Source organism: Conger conger, chromosome 14, assembly GCF_963514075.1.
Source record: "Conger conger chromosome 14, fConCon1.1, whole genome shotgun sequence".
Classification (NCBI taxonomy): domain Eukaryota; kingdom Metazoa; phylum Chordata; class Actinopteri; order Anguilliformes; family Congridae; genus Conger; species Conger conger.
The window spans coordinates 28,771,242-28,789,757 of NC_083773.1; the positions used below are offsets into that span (position 1 = coordinate 28,771,242).

Sequence of the window (18,516 nt, forward strand, 5' to 3'; positions counted from 1 at the left end):
CAGCAGCTGAATAAGTAAAAAAAAATAGGTCCAATAAATACCTAATAAAGTGCTCACTGAGTGTACATTGATCAGTCACAGTGATGCATTTATTCACAGGGATGCAGTCTTAGTGGTCCTGCTGTTGCAGCAGGGCGTGTCTTCCTGGCAGCTAATGTCCACCCAGAGCTGTAAGGCCTGTCATATTATTATCGTATCAGATTTGTGTCTGGTAAAAATTCTATGAAATTAAAAGTATTCATCATGGCTTATTGCAAGAAAAGTGGGTGGAAATAGTTGGTTGATGAAGTGATCCTTTATTATTAATATACAGTAATTTGGGAAATTAATTTTGTTTCAGTTTTCATTCCATAAGAACTACCAGACAAGTAAAAAACGTATTCATTGTTCTGTTTTTGTAAAATGTCCAGACATAAATTCACATTAAATATACGCATTCGATCAACCAATGAAATACATTGTACATCCATCAAAACACACACTTTTGGAATGAATTCCTCTCCATATCTCGAACTGTATTGGTTTTTATGTACCCTCTCGAATTGACACGGAATGTCGCAGTGCTGGAACTGGACTAGAATGAATTTTGGGCATTCCACACCAGAGAATAAAAGGAAATACACATGTATTTTCCAAAGCTAGAGATAGATTACTCCTTTGGCTATGCTATGGTGCAAAGATGGTGCAGACTGACTGTGGCCGGTAGCTCCATATGGCATTGCACAGTGGGAGACTGTTGCTCAGGGTATGGGATGGTTCAGTCAGCTCTGGGTTCACAATCCATCGCTCTTCAACGATTCCCCATTGGTGGCCATGAAAGCATTGATGGATTGGTTAGGGTGGGGACAAGTTAAGTATAAAATAATTAAGTATTACTAAATAAAAAGTAATAATGGCACCAAATGTTAAGCTTATGCAATGTTTTAAGGGACAAAACTGCTTCTTGTTATAATGAAAGAATATGAAAGAGTGTTATAATGAAAGAAAGAAAAGAAAAGACAACCAAAATCAGAGAGCGAGCCGTCACAAGTGAAACTTAAGGAAGTGAAAGTTAAGAATTCAATTTGCACCGAATTCATACCCGTTTGAATGCACCAAAATAATCTGGGTGCAATACTGCAGTCAGCAGTGTGATATCAGCTTAGGTTGTGTTAAAATCATTCCAACTTGCCTGAGAGCTTTGCGGCAGTCAGGTCTGATAATTCACTTGAAAAATATCTGCAACCGAGGAGACAAGGAGCCTTTCACTGTGTGTTCGCTAATTAGGTAAGGATAATGGATCAGCACAGTGGCAAATGCACAAAAAGACCCTCATGGGAAAAATAATCCCCGGGAGGGAGCAATGAAGTGTATGAATGAAAATGCTGGGACTATCAAAGGGAAGAGTGTGCTCGGATCAACACCTGCACACACATAAGCTCCTACTTTCCATACTTTGTCTGTGTGCGTGCGTATGTACTATTGTGATTTTGAGAGTGAATGTCCTCATTGATAAGAAAATCCTTTTGGCAGAGAAAAAATGGTTTAAGTCAATGGTCCATTTCAAATGATTGCATAAGTGGGGGAAATGATAGAGCACTTAAATGGCAGGTGCACTGACACCCATGATGGAGACTTTTGTTATTTTCTGAAATGGATTTGGAGGACCAAGTTTGATTCATTCTCATCACAGATGGGGTGGCATTTTCATTTCCAGACGATCTGATGTTGATGACATGTTGGGAACACCAACTGTGCATGAAATACATGGAGGAAAATATGTGCTAGTGTCGAACCATGAAGGGAAAGACATAAATATAAATGTTTTCATAGACATTCAAGGGATTTGAAGAATACATACAGGAATAGATTTTGAATAGAAAATGGGAAAATGAGAGAAACTGAGCTGAAGTGTGGAGAGGGCTGAAGGTATTTTTAATTGGAGATATGACTCATGCCTGAAGTCATCCGGAAACCAGGCAGAGGTAATGAGGAATTAAAGATATAGGGGATGAAGGAAAGTAGATCAGGACAGGGGATGAAAGAAGGGATAGGGGATGGGATTGGGGATGACCTGGAAGAAGATGGCAGGGTCAGGGAGATGTGGCCACTTGTGAGAGGGAGGAGGGGAAGGGTAGTCAGGTGGGGGCAGTGGATTTTGAAAGCTAAAAGGACACGCAGCCAAGCTGAGGTCTATAACGGCATGTATGTCAACACTGCAGGAAGTGACTTCAGCTCATAATGAAATGACAGTAAACAGCATTTGCTTGAGTTAGCATGGTTGCTGTAGCTTCTGCTTATGCCCTGAAGCTGGATGTTTCGGCCAAGGTACAGTAAAAGAGCAGGCTTTTCTCCACCCTTCTCTCTCATGATCATGGGTCCCCAGCAGAGAGCCAGAGGAGATCTGTGACCTGGGTGAGTTGCAGTGAGGGGTTGGATGAGAGCATGAAGGGGAGAGAAGATGTATCATAGTCCAAGGATAGGTGTATGGGAGAGGGGTACAGCCTCGAAGGAGGAGATTGAGCGCAGAAAATCCGCACGGAATGAGATGGACAATGAAAGTGGTCATGGACACAGATGGAAGGGTGTCATATGACTGGTGAGAGAGACAAATTATCTTCTCATTGTCTTCTAGTCTTCTCGCATCCAGGGCTCAGGACACCCGACAAAGGTCCAGCTCCTAAAATCTGCTCATTACCTGTGCGCTGGCCAACATTAAGGATTCTCTCCAATATTGAACTTCACTCTAACAGAAGCCAATCCTGTTGAGGAAACTTGCTGCTAAACTGACAAAAGAAAAAAGGATGATCCTTTTCCCATTTGAAAGGGAAATTCCCTTGCTCACTGGCTGGCTGGTTGCTATGGATTTTTCTCAGAAGCCGTCCAAATTACAGCACTGCCCCCCAGTGATGTCAGAGCTGTCGATCTGGGCTGTAGCCTGTTGCTCGTTATCATTAAGTAACCCTCTCTTGCACTCTCCCCTTCTCTCTCGCACACAGCACTGAAGCAGAGGGCGATTCACAGAGCAGCTGAAGCTGCTGAAGTCTCGTTCTGTCTTTCTGAGTGCTTGGCTGGCCTTTCCTTCTTTTCAAACTGTCCAATGTCAGATGCTGAGAAATCATTCCTCAAACACAGTGAGTATCATATTTTCCTCTCATTATAAAACAAGTTGAATCTGTCTCCAGTGCATAATGGTATATATGTTGAACATGCTCTCTGTGATAATGAATGTGATGCATGGTAGCTGATTGTTACATTTAATTTAAGAAATCAGACCTCATTTGATCTGGCTTCTAAACATTAAACATTGAACATTAACATTAAATGTAATACACAATGTAATAATGATTATTATACTGACATTTGTGTGTGTTTAAAAAAGATATGTAGATTGTTCCCTGATTATTAGAGACATCTTTTTGTTGTGAATTTGGTTTAGAAGCGTGGCTGAAGCCTATCTTTGTGACCAATATTATTTTTGCATACAATAAGCATACAATAATATTTTACTGGTATATATGTTCTACCTTCTTTGAAAAACAATGTTTATCTTTTAATCAAATGATTTGTGTTAAACATTTATGAGATGTTTAAACGGACATCAGATGAGAGAGAACTGGTTAGTGAGACTGAATGGAGCCCAGGTGGAGGCAGGTTCAGGTGGATGTACGGTATAATAGCTCTGAAAAATGCTGCTATAACCTGAACTTGGTAAGGGATTTTTTTTTCAATGAAACATGTATGATTCTACAGCATAACACCTAATGCCACTGTTTAGTGCATAGCTTCACTGTGCTTATTAGTTATTCTATATGCATACTGCTCTGATGACTTGTGGTTGTGTACTGTGTCGTGCTGTGATCCATCACTGTGGATCTCAGCGGAACAGTCAACCATAATGCCCTAATTCAGGCTTTTTATCTTGATGTATATTTGTTCTGACCATAACAGCACAGAAAGTTGACAATTGTTGTGTATCATTTGCAGATAAGGGGAAAAGAGAAATTACAAAATGAAAACAAATGTATCTTCATTATTCAAATAGAAAGGATTTGCAACACATTTTATAGGTGCATGTGGTGTAAATGTCCATCGGCAGAGCCAGTATTCCATGCTGGCCTTCTTGATACATTGGGCTCCATTTGAGGTTTGAAACCAAGAGGTAATTGAAAGCTTGATGTAAAAGTCTGGTTTCCCCATTTCTACTCTTTTTACATCTTTAGGTCCAACATTTATTATTTATTTACAAACTTTTTTGACTCAATTTTCATACACCCAAATGTATAAATTCAGCCGCAGGGAAGCATGTGCAAACCACACATGATTAAGATTTTTTGATTCCCTTTGGTTGGTGGTTAGAGTTCGGTTTGAATACTGGATATATGATGACGCCACTGTGGTAGGAGACATGAATGGTACTAAACACTGTAGTACTGCATTATATCCTCAGACACACTGCATCAATCAATTTATTGTGAGGCATTGATCAGGAACAAATTAGATTATGTCAAAGAGACACCACGACCATGTATTTCAGGAAATTGCTAAAAAAATTATTTTGAAATGGAATGGAATAATAAAATAGATGAACGCATTTAATGTACATGCCTTTAGTTTTTTAAAGTTTAAATTAGCCATACTAATATTATAATATTAATAGCTATAATTAAATAATGTACTCAACAGTACAGGGCCATTCGTTACATGTATTGTGAATACATTGATGCCTGTGGATATTCTGTGAATGGTTATTTTTCCATTTTTTTATCAATTCTTCAGCGCCAAGAATACTGTAGGTATGAGCTAACAAGGGTAGAGAACTATGAATGTGCTCCCTATTCCTGACCATTCTTCTCACTCTGTTGAAACCTTTTTGTCTTCAAATGTCATTCAGAGCTCAATTCTTTGTATCCTTTCTTTATATAATCATTGGCTATACGTACAGTATGTACCATCACATAACTATACCACCAATGTGCTGTTTGTCTGTTTATTAGCCAATGTATCCAATGTATCCATGGCTACCCTGTATACTGTCGCTGGGTCAGTAAAATAGGCTATTAAATAATCAATAATAATTTGTTTATATAATAATAATAATAATAATAATAATAATAATAATAATCACAATCATAATCATAATCATAATCATAATCATAATCATAATCATAATAATATACAGACAAACACATTTTTGCAAGGTAATTGATTCCAGAAAGATCTGCATGTTTTGTGCATTCATTCAGAATCCACAGCTATGGTTGAAAGATTACCTCTTATTCATTCTCATACATTATGCATTGGGTGACATACGTAATTACAGCAATCTTTTCCTGGGCATGAATAGGCTTTAACGGCCTATGGTGAGAACAGAATGCAGTTCAAACACAGTAAATCACATTACAACTGACCAATCCACTATACAAGCCATTTCTAAGAAGGGATTGTCATATATGGTCAGCCTACATGTTAGTACATAGTAAATTGATTTTCCATTTTAAATGTATGTACATAGATGTGTTTTCCACAAGTTTTAGAAGAAACGTGAAGCTCAATGAACAATATTTATGATATAGCACTCTCGATGACTGCAGCAGCCTCCATATATATATATATATATATATATATATGTATATATACATATATATTAGAAATTGCTATCTTTAGTTTTTAAATAAAAAAAGTCATAGAAAAATCATATTCTTATCCACATCCAACAGACATTCCTTTCTGTCCTCAGACCAGTAGGCAGTGTGCAGCATTGTGCTGTGTAAGGACACACTGTCTGGCTCAGTGAGTTTGTATCCTTCAGAGTACATACAGATTCAGTCTTTGTTAATTCAAGTACATTTTCATGGAATCCATGAATGCAGTAAAAAAGCTGCTGGAAGTGTTCTGTATAATATGCTCTGGTATCGGCTATATTTGGGGGCCAAGGAGTGAAGCTGTGTAGGCACACAATGTTTCTACCTTTTCATCATCATCATCATCATCATCATCATCATCATCATCATCTTTGTCTTCTGGCTGGGGTGTCTGTGGCAGCCCATAGAACCGTATGGTTAAATGTTTTTAAATTTGGCACACTGATTGGGAACCGTCCCACCTATGGGTGGAAGTTTGAGGTACGTTTATGCATGTACGTTTTCAGCCGTGTGCTTGATTTGAAAAAATGAGCCAAGTTCAATGTACCAATTGACATAAATTTCCGATATATTGGATTTTCTGAAAAAGATTCAAAAATGTTCACAGGCCACAAAATTTGTCCAATCTTCAGCAAATTTGACGTAGACAATCTTTGGACCAAGCCTCACAAAAGTTATCAGATTAACTTTTGATTTTCTAAATCTTTTGTTCAGTACAGCCAATCGGAAGTGAGGGAATATCTCGGAAACGCTTTGTATATGGACTCAGGACTCCTCCTGAGGATGTGGAAAAAACTGGGTATCATGGCGACTGTAAACAGCAGGTTACTCAAATGAGCAGAAATAAGATGATGATGCAAACGCAGAAGAATATATTATTATTATTATTATTATTATTATTATGCACACATCCCAATTATTTGAAACAATGCACAGAGCAGTTTGTGACAAATTATATAAGAGCTCACAACACTTGCACCTTTATTGTACCTGTACAAGAATAGACATCATCATCAGGTACACAGGATGTGCGCATTTGATTGTTGCGAGCTCTCCTTTTGTTAATGATTCTGTTTGATATAATTTTCTTCAGTGTTCCAGCTGTGAAGTGTTTGTGGCATATTTCACTGTGAGAACAGAGAAAATGTTGCCCTAGCAAGGTGAGACTAATAGGCAGATAAGACTGAATTTGCTTTCGGCTGATGTATGATCATTTTGTTCTTCCCAGCTTTGTACAGACAACTGTCCTAGAAAAACAAGATCCTTGCAGGTTCAAGCTGACTAGCGTGTGAGTCATACATTGCGAACAATTTGTTCACTGCACATCAGTTCTAGTGTCACCATATAACATGTAGATATGCTTGATCTGAAGAGACAGTATTTGCTTTCGATCCTTCTTATTTAAAATGTGCTTGATTAGACGTGTTCAGTCTGCCTTCCTCTGCTAGCAGATGGCCTTAATCAGAAGAGATGGGGGAAAAGACATTTATGAGTAGGCTAAGGATTAGTCACATATCAGGAAATGCTGGTGAAACAGATGACACTGGCACAGGTCATTAACAGGAAGCAAAGACACATCCATAGCAGTCCAAATGACTTTACTAGCGTGCAGATAACAAGCTATTCTTCTGCTGCCCCCTTGGACTGTGAAGAAGGATCAGAAGAGAAACAGATGGACTTAAGTTCTGCTATTGTATTTGACTGGAAATGTGATGAGTGTAGATGCCAGTTCTATCTTGCCAAAAATGAAATAAATAAATAAATAAATAAATATAAATACAAATCAAGAGCTCACTGGCCTCCTGTAGAATTATTATGAATTAAACTGTTCATTCAAAGAGCATCATTTTTTTCTTGATATATTATAATGACTGAAGTTGATCTTAGGTCATAATTTTTTTCTGTCAGCAACAAATGTTCATACCAAAGCAGGGCAGAGCAGTACAGTCATGCAAGGATGTGTGGTGGATAAAAAACTTTTTTCATTCATAATATCTGGAGTAAAGCAAATGCAGCATTCCGCAGTAAGAACATCAAACCACCAGTAAAAACTGTGGTGGTAGCATAGGGATGGTGCAGGATTTTTTCCACATCTGAATGCCTGAAAATAAACTACATTAAAGTTTGAAAAAAGCACTTCCTAGCAGTCATTGCTGCTAAAGGTTGCTCAGCCAGTTATTAAGAGAGCAATTACATTTTCATATGCAGGGTGATATAGGGGTTTGATCATTTTAAAAATAGGTTTTGTGTTTATTCAGGTTCCCTTTGTCTAATATTATATTTTGTAGATCTCAAATCATTCAGTGTGCCATGTAGTAGAAGGAAATCAGGAATGGGGCAAATACTTTTTCATGGCACTGTATGTCAAGATCAAACATGCTTTTTTCAGGTTGAATGAATTGTAAAATGGCATGCGTCTTGAAAAAGTCACGTTTCTATAAATTCTGAATAAAATAGAAATTGTTAGCTGGTGCAGTACAACTTTCAACTGAATGATTTTTGAAAGAATAGAGGCAGTAGTATTTTAACTATGTTTAAATGTAACTGTGTTTAAATGTGTTTATGCTGAGATTGTTATTTTCTTTCCCCATACAAATCTACATTCTGCATGCAGAGGCAGCCATTCTCGTAGCTCAGGTTGATTTCCATAGTAACAAATAATACATTTGTTGATGAAGTTGTCTTGGCCTCAAAGCACTTTTCAGCGAATGAGAAGACTCACTTAACCACCACTAATATGTAGCACCCATATGGGTGATATATGGAAGCCATTTTGTGGCAGAATGCTTGCCACATATCAGGAGAGATTAATTTAGCCATTTAAATGAAGGGGATAATTAGGTGGACAGATTGAGAGAGCTATACTGGGAATTTCGCCAGGCCACCAGGGAACCTACCCCCTTTGAAAACAGTGCTATGCCAGAATTCTGAATTACTTTGTACAGTAAGCCTACTGCACTGCCATGGGAAAGACACTCCATTAATGCCATTTCACAACATTGCAAAAGCAATTTAATTTAACTCCATTGCATTTTAGGTTCCACGACGATGATGCGTATGACACTGCTACACTTACTAATACAAATTGTGTTGAATAAGCAATAGCCAGTTTTACAATGTTGTTTTTGGCCATATGCTATATTTTAGTTGAAATTGTTTAGCTTGGGAAATACCATACTTAATAGTAGACTACTGTAGTATTTAATTACTTTTTCTTGACTTGGCTCATACTGACTGGTTTTGACTGTGTTGCTGATATGGAATAGAGAGGCCCTGAGAAAGTCTTAATAGAGGGTGGTATGGAAAGCATTAATTGTAGGCTACTGTGGAAGATGATGCTGTAAGCAGCAGTGTATGGGGGTGGAAGGCTTGGCTAATTCCAAGGGCCCAGACTGTCAGGGGCTCTCAAGACAATTGTTCTGTAATTATGTTAAGAGTAACTTGGGGTGGTGGGGCCCAATTTGTTTCTTCTCTTGGGTGTCATTCAATCTATGTTTTGGGTCTTTGTAAGATGAAGCTGTAATGCGGTAGACCAACAAGTTGTTACAGATGCAGTCAATTAAACTGAGAGCGGGATTCTGCAGGTCCCACAGATAACACACTGCAGAACAACTATAGTTGAACATTCCCCAGGCAGAATATTTATATTTATGATGGCTTTGCTGCTGAGAATAAAGAGCTTACACACTGTGTTACTCACAGTAAATGGTGTTAGAAGGTTATTGCTTGTTGTTTTCTCATTCATGCGAAACATTTAACATTTATGAGTTTATAACACCCGCTATGCGTGGACCTCTTCCCACTCTATGGGAATGAACAAAGGGCTTCAAAATGCCCCGCTATTTGCCCCCAGAGGGCGAGGCCTGTCTGGATGTCAGCATCCCGCCAGCAGTCCCAGTCTCAGGAATCGCACGTGGTCAGGAAGGAGCCTCCGGGCTGTGTGCTAGCGCACCCTGGGGACCGCAGAAGACAAACGATGAACGCATTCACGGCGGTTTGACAGGCTGCAGACAAGGGACGCACGTCATTAATCCCCCCGCAGCACCGGACCCCGCCGCGTGCTTAATCACCAGGCAGTTATGCAGGTACCCGCCTGCTGAAAGCATCCGCTCCATCCTCACACTGCGATCCATTCATAATATCCTCAGGCTTGGCCCTTAAGCCACGGTGAGCAAACCCACTCCTACCGGCATCACAGCATTAAGTTAAGCAGGCTAACTACCAAAGATTGCCGGCTATAAAATAATTCAGAAATCTTCAGTGAAACAAACCCCAAGCTTGTGAAAATGATGGGAATATCTCATACATACATTCTGTGAGTATATTAATGTGAGATGTAACGTGGTCTATAACGCTGTTCGAATGTTAAATCCGTTCTCTCTCTAATTACCATGCATCTGGTGTGTGGCGGGCTCCTAAAATAGCAACAGTTTGTAAGAAAAATCTCAATCACCATCGCAACCGTGCCGACGCCATTTCTGAAACACGCTCCCCGGTGCAGTTATCAACTCCACATACGATAAATGATCTGTTTAATGGTCGCGGGAGAGGGCATTGAGGATGATATCTGATTCTGTGCTTCATGCCAATTACTGCTTTTAATTATTGAATTAGCCCAATTATTTATTTATTCACAGTAATGTAAATGCATGTATGAACTTGTGAACAGGAAACAGCTGAAGACTGACTGATATGTCAGTCGATCCTCCACCCGGGCTGTGTCCCTGAGCAAGACACCTAACCCCCAAATGCTCCTGACGAGCTGGTTGGTGCCATGACTGGCAGCCAATCACCGTTGGTGTGTGAATGGGTGAATGAGAAGCATCAATTGTACAGCACTTTGGATAAAGGCTCTATGTAAATGCCACCATGCTGGGATAACTGAAGGAAATAACTGGTGGTGGTCCACAATAGAAGTGAATTTCTTATCTATACCTGCAATAGACCACTCCAGCATTCCTGGAGATACTTCCTCACAGAGTGTACCTACATGCATTACTTCATTCTCAAACAGGGGTTCTCATACATTCTTGTCTGAATACCCACAAACAAGTGGTTACCCAAGTTAACCTATGTGACAATTAAGCTTTACAATTAAGAAATAGCTAATTTGTTTTTCAATGCTATGCCTCTGTCTTCCAGCAGAGGGCGACACGATGTAACAGTAGAGGGTGACCAAAGTTATGTGACAGCAAGATGACTCTTCTGGCTGGAGACGGCTCAGACTACGACTACAGCGCGCTGAGCTGTGCCTCCGACCTCTCCTTCAACCCCCCTCCCTCAGAGGAACGGGAGGCCCCCAAGGGCCTGTTCTACAAGCGGGCGCGTCTCCTCCCGCCGGGGGAGGACGAGCGGTTCCCCTACCCCGCCGCCCGAAAGCTCCACGCCCTCATCAACGTGGGGGGCCTTCGCTACCAGCTCCCCTGGGCCACGCTGGAGGACTTCCCCCTGACCCGGCTGGGCCGGCTGCGGTTCTGCGGCAGCTTCGACGAGATCATGCGCGTGTGCGACGACTACGACGTGGCGCGGAACGAGTTCTTCTTCGACCGCAGCCCCTGCGCCTTCCGCAGCATCGTGGCCTTCCTGCGGGCGGGCGAGCTGCGCGCGCTGCGGGAGACCTGCGCCCTGTCCTTCCGCGAGGAGCTGCGCTACTGGGGCGTGGCCGAGGAGAACCTGCTGTGGTGCTGCAGGCGCAGGGTGCTGCAGAGGGCCGAGGAGTGCCGAGAGCTGGACCGAGCCGCCCAGGAGGACCAGCTGCTGGGGGGCCCCGACCGGCCCTGCGACCCGCTGGCCCCCGAGTCCCGCCTCAGCCTCTGCATGGCCCGGCTCAGGGACATGGTGGAGAGGCCGCAGTCCGGCCTGCCGGGGAAGATCTTCGCCAGCCTGTCGGTGCTCTTCGTCACCATCACCGCCATCAACCTGTCCATCAGCACCATGCCCTCCATGAGGGAGGAGGAGGAGTCGGTAAGCACAGATACATTGTGTATGTACAGAATATCAGGGATACTCAAATCTGGCCCTCGTACTAGTAGTACTGCTGTTTTCTTTTCTACCTGACAGTTAAATTATAGATGAATGCTCGCTACTGATAGGCCAGGGATTCAAAGCATCGGGTGTCGCAGGTTTAAATCAGTTCTGATTAGAGGGGGAAAATGAAAACCACGTTCTTCCCCTGCGCATGTCCATGAAGCACTGCGAGACAATCGCACAAAACACATATTGTATAACCACGGCACGCATCATTCACAAAATAAATGAATGGCCATTAATGGCTTCAACTTCTGAAATGGAAAATGGTGAAGTTGCACGTTGAGTCTGTTTACTTTGTTTTTGAGAAATGTTCAAGTGAGGGTTTGCTTTGAACAAGAAAATTTCAGTAATTGTAATTTCCACTGAGTAATATTTGTCTTGGTGGCAAGGACGGTGCAGTGGGTAGCACTGCCGCCTCACAGCAAGGAGGCCCTGGGTTCGAATCCCCGTCGGCCGGGGCCTCCCTGTGTGGAGTTTGCATGTTCTCCCTGTGTCTGTGTGGGTTTCCTCCCACAGTCCAAAGACATGCAGTTTAGGCTGATTGGAGAGTCTAAATTGCCCATAGGTATGAGTGTGTGAGTGAATGGTGTGTGTGCCCTGCGATGGACTGGCGACCTGTCCAGGGTGTATTCCTGTCTTTCGCCCAATGTATGCTTGGATAGGCTCCAGCCCCCTTGCGACCCTGTTCAGGATAAGCGGGTTCAGATAATGAATGAATTAATAATATTTCTCTTGCCTTGGCAGTTACTGCCGAACCAAATGTTTTTGGCTGTGTCTATGATTGATTTATTCACATTTTCAGCCTCATGGTGGCCTACTTTGCTGGTATTGACATGGTCCTCATGTAGAGAGTTAGCTTTCTTTTACATGAACAAATCATGCAAAGACACACAGCTGGCAAAGAAACTGTCCAATTACTTTTGTTTACCTAAAATGGGGGGGGGGGTATGTATGAAAAGTATAATTCCTACACGAATCACTAGATATGGATGTCAACACCCTCAAATTAAACCTGACAGTCTGCAATTTAGCCTCATATTCCTTGTTGTATTTAGTTTTTTGAAGATTGATGAAATTATGCCACTACAGGTGTTGCCATGGTGACATACTTGAATGCGTTTGTTCTATTACCGCGCTCAAAGATGACTGCATGTACAGAGCAGGCTTTGGTGCATTTATAACGAGGGAGCGTCCCATATTCCAGTAAAGGTATCTTCAATTCAATCTGTGGCCCCTGGATGTCTGTGGGACACTTTACTGGTGCTTATTATCAGAGGTCTGTGAGTAAGCCCTGCACACCATGGATCTCAACCAGCATTGAGTGTTAATCAATTCCGTTTCGAAAATTCAGATGTCTTCCTGAAAAGTGTGTTACATTGACACAGTAGTGGGGCAGTGTGAGACAGAGTGATAAAAACATGCAGTGTCTCAGTTTTAATATCTTGACTTTCTTATTTAAGCAGTGACTTGATTACTAGTCATCAGCAGTGTTCTTCATATCGTATGCAGTTTCTGCTGCCCTGACCATTTTTGTGTAGGTTTTGAACCAATACGCATACTGACAAGACCAGACAAGACATATACTTTAATGTCTTGCCCCACAGGTGTATGTTCACACCTTTTTCTATGGAACAGGGAGTGAAAATAGTGAAGTATTGTTATGAATACAATGCAAAGGCTGAGATTCAAACAACGTTGGTCTGTTACTTTGACTAAAACACAGTTTTATCGATTACACAATCAATAAAATTAACTCAGCTGAGGTTTTTTTTTTTTACTTGTCAATAAAGGTTAGGGACAAATGCTGACTAAACATAGGGCAAAGTTATATAAATTCATCACAGGTGCATTGACATTATTATGGTATCGCAGCTAATGGCCCAAACATGTCATTTAGGCAGTTTATTTGTCTTTTATCACTGAATGTGCGTCTTCATTAAGCCTGTTTGAAGTATTGGGCGGGGATTCACTTGATGTGCTTTCGTTTTCCGGCAGCAGTACTACATCTCCCCCTAGTGTTAAACCTGTAGTACTGATGCTCATAATTAGCAGTAAAAAGAGTAGTAAAAAACTACACTCTTTTCAGTTGAGAAATCATTTCTTTTTGGCTGCTGTTAAGATACATCTTATCCCAGTTTAAATATATTGTTCCATAGATCATGAATGTAATGTAAGAAATTCTATGCTACAGTAGGAGTGATGATTTGCCTTGATTCATGCATTCCCCTTCAGGTGAAGCATAAGAGGCTCTGTGTATCTCGTTGCTAATATAAAAGTGTGTTTCTTTTCCCAAGGGCAAGTGTTCTCAGATGTGCTATAACATCTTTATCGTGGAGACGGTGTGCGTGGCCTGGTTCTCGCTGGAGTTCACCCTTCGCTTCATCCAGGACCGCAGGAAGCTGGCCTTCCTCAGGCGGCCGCTCAACCTGATCGACGTGCTGGCCATCCTGCCCTACTACGTCACCCTGCTGGTGGACAGCTCGGGCAGTAGCTACCTGGACAAGGTGGGTCTGGTTCTGCGGGTCCTGCGGGCGCTGCGCATCCTGTACGTGATGCGTCTGGCGCGTCACTCCCTGGGCCTGCAGACGCTGGGGCTGACGGCGCGGCGCTGCACGCGCGAGTTCGGCCTGCTCCTCCTCTTCCTGTGCGTGGCCACCGCCCTCTTCTCCCCGCTGCTCTACCTGGTGGAGAACGAGGCCACCGCCTCCCGCGAGTTCAGCAGCGTGCCCGCCACCTACTGGTGGGCCGTCATCACCATGACGACGGTGGGCTACGGCGACATGGTGCCGCGCAGCGTGCCGGGCCAGGTGGTGGCGCTCAGCAGCATCCTGAGCGGGATCCTGCTCATGGCCTTCCCCGTCACCTCCATCTTCCACACCTTCTCGCGCTCCTACCTGGAGCTGAAGCAGGAGCAGCAGCGCGCCACGCAGCGCAGGACACGCTTCCTGCTGCGGAGCAAGGCGGCCGGCCTCAGCCAGCTCTCGCTGGATAGCGACCGCCTCTTCCCCAGCGGCTTCTCCGAACCCCGGGACAGCGAGGAGGGGGAAGACTAGAGCCCCCGAGGAAGTCTTCTTCAGCTTCAGGGACAATGAAGAGGGGGACTAGACACCCGGGGAAGTCTTCTTCAGCTTCAGGGACAGTGAAGAGGGGGACTAGACACCCGGGGAAGTCTTCTTCAGCTTCTGGGACAGTGAAGAGGGGGACTAGACACCCGGGGAAGTCTTCTTCAGCTTCAGGGACAGTGAAGAGGGGGACTAGACACACAGGGAAGTCTTCTTCAGCTTCAGGGACAGTGAAAAGGGGGACTAGACACCCAGGGGAGTCTTCTTCAGCTTCTTTCTGTTCAGTTTTTATTTATTTTATTCATTGATTAAACAGGCAGGAGAACTGAGCACTCAAATGTCATTGGCAGTTTTGATCTTGGGAAATCAAAGCAGGAACGGAATGCAAGGGATTACGTAGACAATCAAATTGTATGCTATTTTTGTTGGGACGTGATCACAACATCAAGCTGAATACTCACACTTCATGTTATTTTAAACCATAATTTCTTTCTTAATAGTCTGAAAGCATTAGCCACCATATCAGCATAAACGCATACTATGATATAATTGGGGATGGCATACACAATTCATTTGTCTTTAGTGTCACTCTGAAGAAGCAGTGTATCCCATTTCATCACTGAGCATATCCGTTGTCTAGATTAGGAAAACAGGATATAATACAAGTTTGTTTATTTGCAGTGCAGGTTAATGAGATATTTTCCATATCAAACATATCAATCATCCCCAGGACCAATAGTTTAACCTTTTTGTTTCTTATGGTTATAAAAAAAGATTGTTATGCATGTGACCAATAAAAAGACACATTAAAAGGAATAGCCATTCCACAATGGTATACATTGCGGTGATTACACTTGGAAGCATATATAGTTATCCATCTCTTTGTATTTTTGAATGTGATTTCACACAGTCTTAAGAGATTAAATCGCTGGTGGTTTACAAGCACGTTTTGAGGTGCAGCGCACGGTGACAGAGTGTCTGAGCACTGCAGGCGGTTGTTTTCACCTCCCGTACAGCGTGTCCCTGTTACCTCCTACTCAACGCTCCGGAACCTGCCGGAATTTTCACACCGTCAGCCACACCTGACAATCACAGCTTGTTGACCTTCATCTTCAGTTCTCCTCCGCACAAGAAACACAAATGCATCTGTTATAACTCTGTCCAAAACCTAGTGTTACCCAAAAAACATCTTGCATGATTTACTCGTAATAATAATGATATAATCATTAGCACATTTCTCAAACCCAAGGACACTGTTTTACAGAGTAGATAAAACAGTTTTTCTATTTACTCGTCTTATGTGGCCAACATTAATAGAATTTCCCTCACATAACAACATATCACACAGAACTGTGTTCTGTCCTATCTTTGTGTTCATGGTTGTTTTCTTGTGGAAAAATGACATTCACATTGTAGAATCTACTTTATAATCTGTCACTATATTACTAAACGTAAGTATGACCAGATTTACTTCATTGTGATGGCTACCAAAAAATGCATACAGTAGGCTAATTTTAAACATAAATATAAACTGTTTTTCTTCCTGTTTCATCTGTTACAGTGGTAGCCTAATTACAGATGCTGTCATAATAACTTTGAGTCACTTCTGTTGTAGACTTGTTTCAAAACTAAATGGTGCAGTATTTGTGGTCAAATAAACTAGTGTAACTAAGTTGCAGAAACATTTGTCAATATCTTTAAAATCACTGTGTTTGTGTCAGTACAGCCAAAAATGTATTAGTCATTTTAGTGATGGATCGCAGTAATGTTTTCAATTCTTAAAGTGAGGGGCTGAAAATAGTTAAAATAACCATATGCTATATTATCCATCCATCCATCCATCCATTATCACCCGCTTATCCGGAGTCGGGTCGAGGTGGCAGTAAGCTAAGCTGGGTATTCCAGGCGTCCCTCTCCCCAGCAACGCATTCCAGCTCCTCCTGGGGGATCCCGAGGCGTTCCCAGGCCAAGAGAGATATATAATCTCTCCAGCGGGTTCTGGGTCCACCTCGGGGTCTCCGCCCAGTTGGACGAGCCCGGAAAACCTCCAAAGGGAGGCGCCCGGGAGGCATCCTCATCAGATGCCCGAACCACCTCAATTGGCTCCTTTCGATGCGCTATATTATCATAGAGGTATGTATCGACTACACACTACACTCCCACCAAATATATAATGAGTTAAATCTGTATTGAAAAAGCCTCATGATTGTATGGGTGTCATTGGGATTCTATGTGACTGTACTCCATTAAATACTTTTTTGTATCTTGAACTAGCTTGTCTGCATCTTTGTGACACCACATTGGTCAGCTAGATACTGTCTAGTTTGTCAGTAAACAGTGAGCACTGGAGTGAAAATGGTGAATGGTTGGCATTTATATAGCGCCTTTATCCAAAGCTCACTCACACACCATCGGCGATTGGCTGCCATGCAAGGCGCTGACCAGCTCGTCAGGAGCATTTAGGGGTTAGGTGTCTTGCTCAGGGACACTTCGACACAGCCCGGGCGGGGGATCGAACCGGCAACCCTCCGACTGCCAGACAACTGCTCTTACTGCCTGAGCCATGTCCCCATGTCGCCCCCTGGTGATCATTGTTGAGCTGAATGGCCTGTTCTCATAATGACTGTATGTTATGTTATAGGCTGTCACTGGTTTACTTTCATGCATCATACAGCAGTGTATTTCCATGTGACAGCCTTCTTCAAAACTGAGAGTCCCATTCTACCGCAGATAAAGAAGCTTGTTGCCTTCAATTGAATGTCTGGGCAGCGATGTCGAGGCAAAATCCTTTTTTTAGCGTTCTGTATCATCTGGCAAGGATGTGGAAGAGAATGCTTAAAACACAACATATGTTTCCAGGAGGAGACAGCGTGGTGATTATGGGACGTGCTGAGCAGATCAGGAAATGGCAGAAGCCAAATGAAGAGAGCATTAGGAGTGATGAGGGGAGGCTTCATACTATTTTCTTCCTTCGCTCTCTCTCTCTCCCTCCCTCTCCCTCCCTCCCTCTCTCTCTCCCTCTCCCTCCCTCTCTCTCTCTCTCTGAAATTTACCAATGTATATATGTTTGTTTTTGTATTATTAAAAATAAAGTTGACCTCCCAAGAGGGGGGGTGGTGGTGGCGGGAATATAATTTTAAAAAAAGAAAGAAAAAGGAGTGATGAGGGGAGAGAGGGAAGTGATTGGCAGGTGGCAGCAAATGCCACATGTGAAACCTATGGGGGAGGTACAGCATCAATCACCACAGTTCAGTTAAATGCCTTGGCAGCACTGGACTTGAATATACAAGGGATGCTGCAGGAATCACAAGAGAATTGTGAGCACACACTCACAGATTACAAATCTGAAAACCCCATACTGGGATGATTCATAGAGAAAAATGTAAAGGGGATGTGGAGCATTTGCTTTTTTCATAGATAGAATATGGTCCTGCATTCAAATCTTAAATTGACCTGTATTTACAGCACAAATTCAATGTGCTGGAGAACAGAGCCAAAACAACCAAAAATGGTTTCACTGTCGAAATACTTTCAGACTGCACTGTAATGTGATTTAGTTGATGCAATGTGGCTCCTTCTCTCTCCATGTCCATGTAATAGCAGTTAAGACAGGCAAGCAGATTCTTTCAAAACATGACCTCACAATGCACCAACAGTGCATTGAATGCAATTTCACAATGGTCCAAGTTTTGTCTGTCTGAACAAAGGTTGTAAGCAGGAGCTGTTTCATTTTTCTTTTTTTTTTAGTTTTCACTTCATAATTACTTTTCAAGTTACTTACTTATTTTTGGCCAGTAAAA

At 42.4% G+C, this 18,516-nt stretch overlaps 1 protein-coding gene across 1 annotated transcript; it reads left to right on the forward strand.

Annotated features, from left to right (window-relative positions):
- Nucleotides 1-3,053: 3,053 nt before the first annotated feature.
- Nucleotides 3,054-16,986, forward strand: LOC133110431 (potassium voltage-gated channel subfamily G member 1-like). The gene is made up of 3 exons (XM_061220528.1): nucleotides 3,054-3,113; nucleotides 10,767-11,588; nucleotides 13,949-16,986. Exons 2-3 carry the CDS (start codon nucleotides 10,821-10,823, stop codon nucleotides 14,705-14,707), a joined length of 1,527 nt encoding a protein of 508 aa, XP_061076512.1. The 5' UTR covers nucleotides 3,054-3,113; nucleotides 10,767-10,820; the 3' UTR covers nucleotides 14,708-16,986.
- The last annotated feature ends 1,530 nt before the right edge of the window (nucleotides 16,987-18,516 follow it).

What these genes read in the sequence shown, in the direction of transcription:
- LOC133110431 (XM_061220528.1), top strand. Translation starts at nt 10,821, where the DNA reads ATGACTCTTCTGGCTGGAGACGGCTCAGACTACGACTACAGCGCGCTG. An exon ending in TGAGGGAGGAGGAGGAGTCG is followed by an intron (nt 11,589 to 13,948) that starts GTAAGCACAGAT and finishes TCTTTTCCCAAG; the next exon opens with GGCAAGTGTTCTCAGATGTG.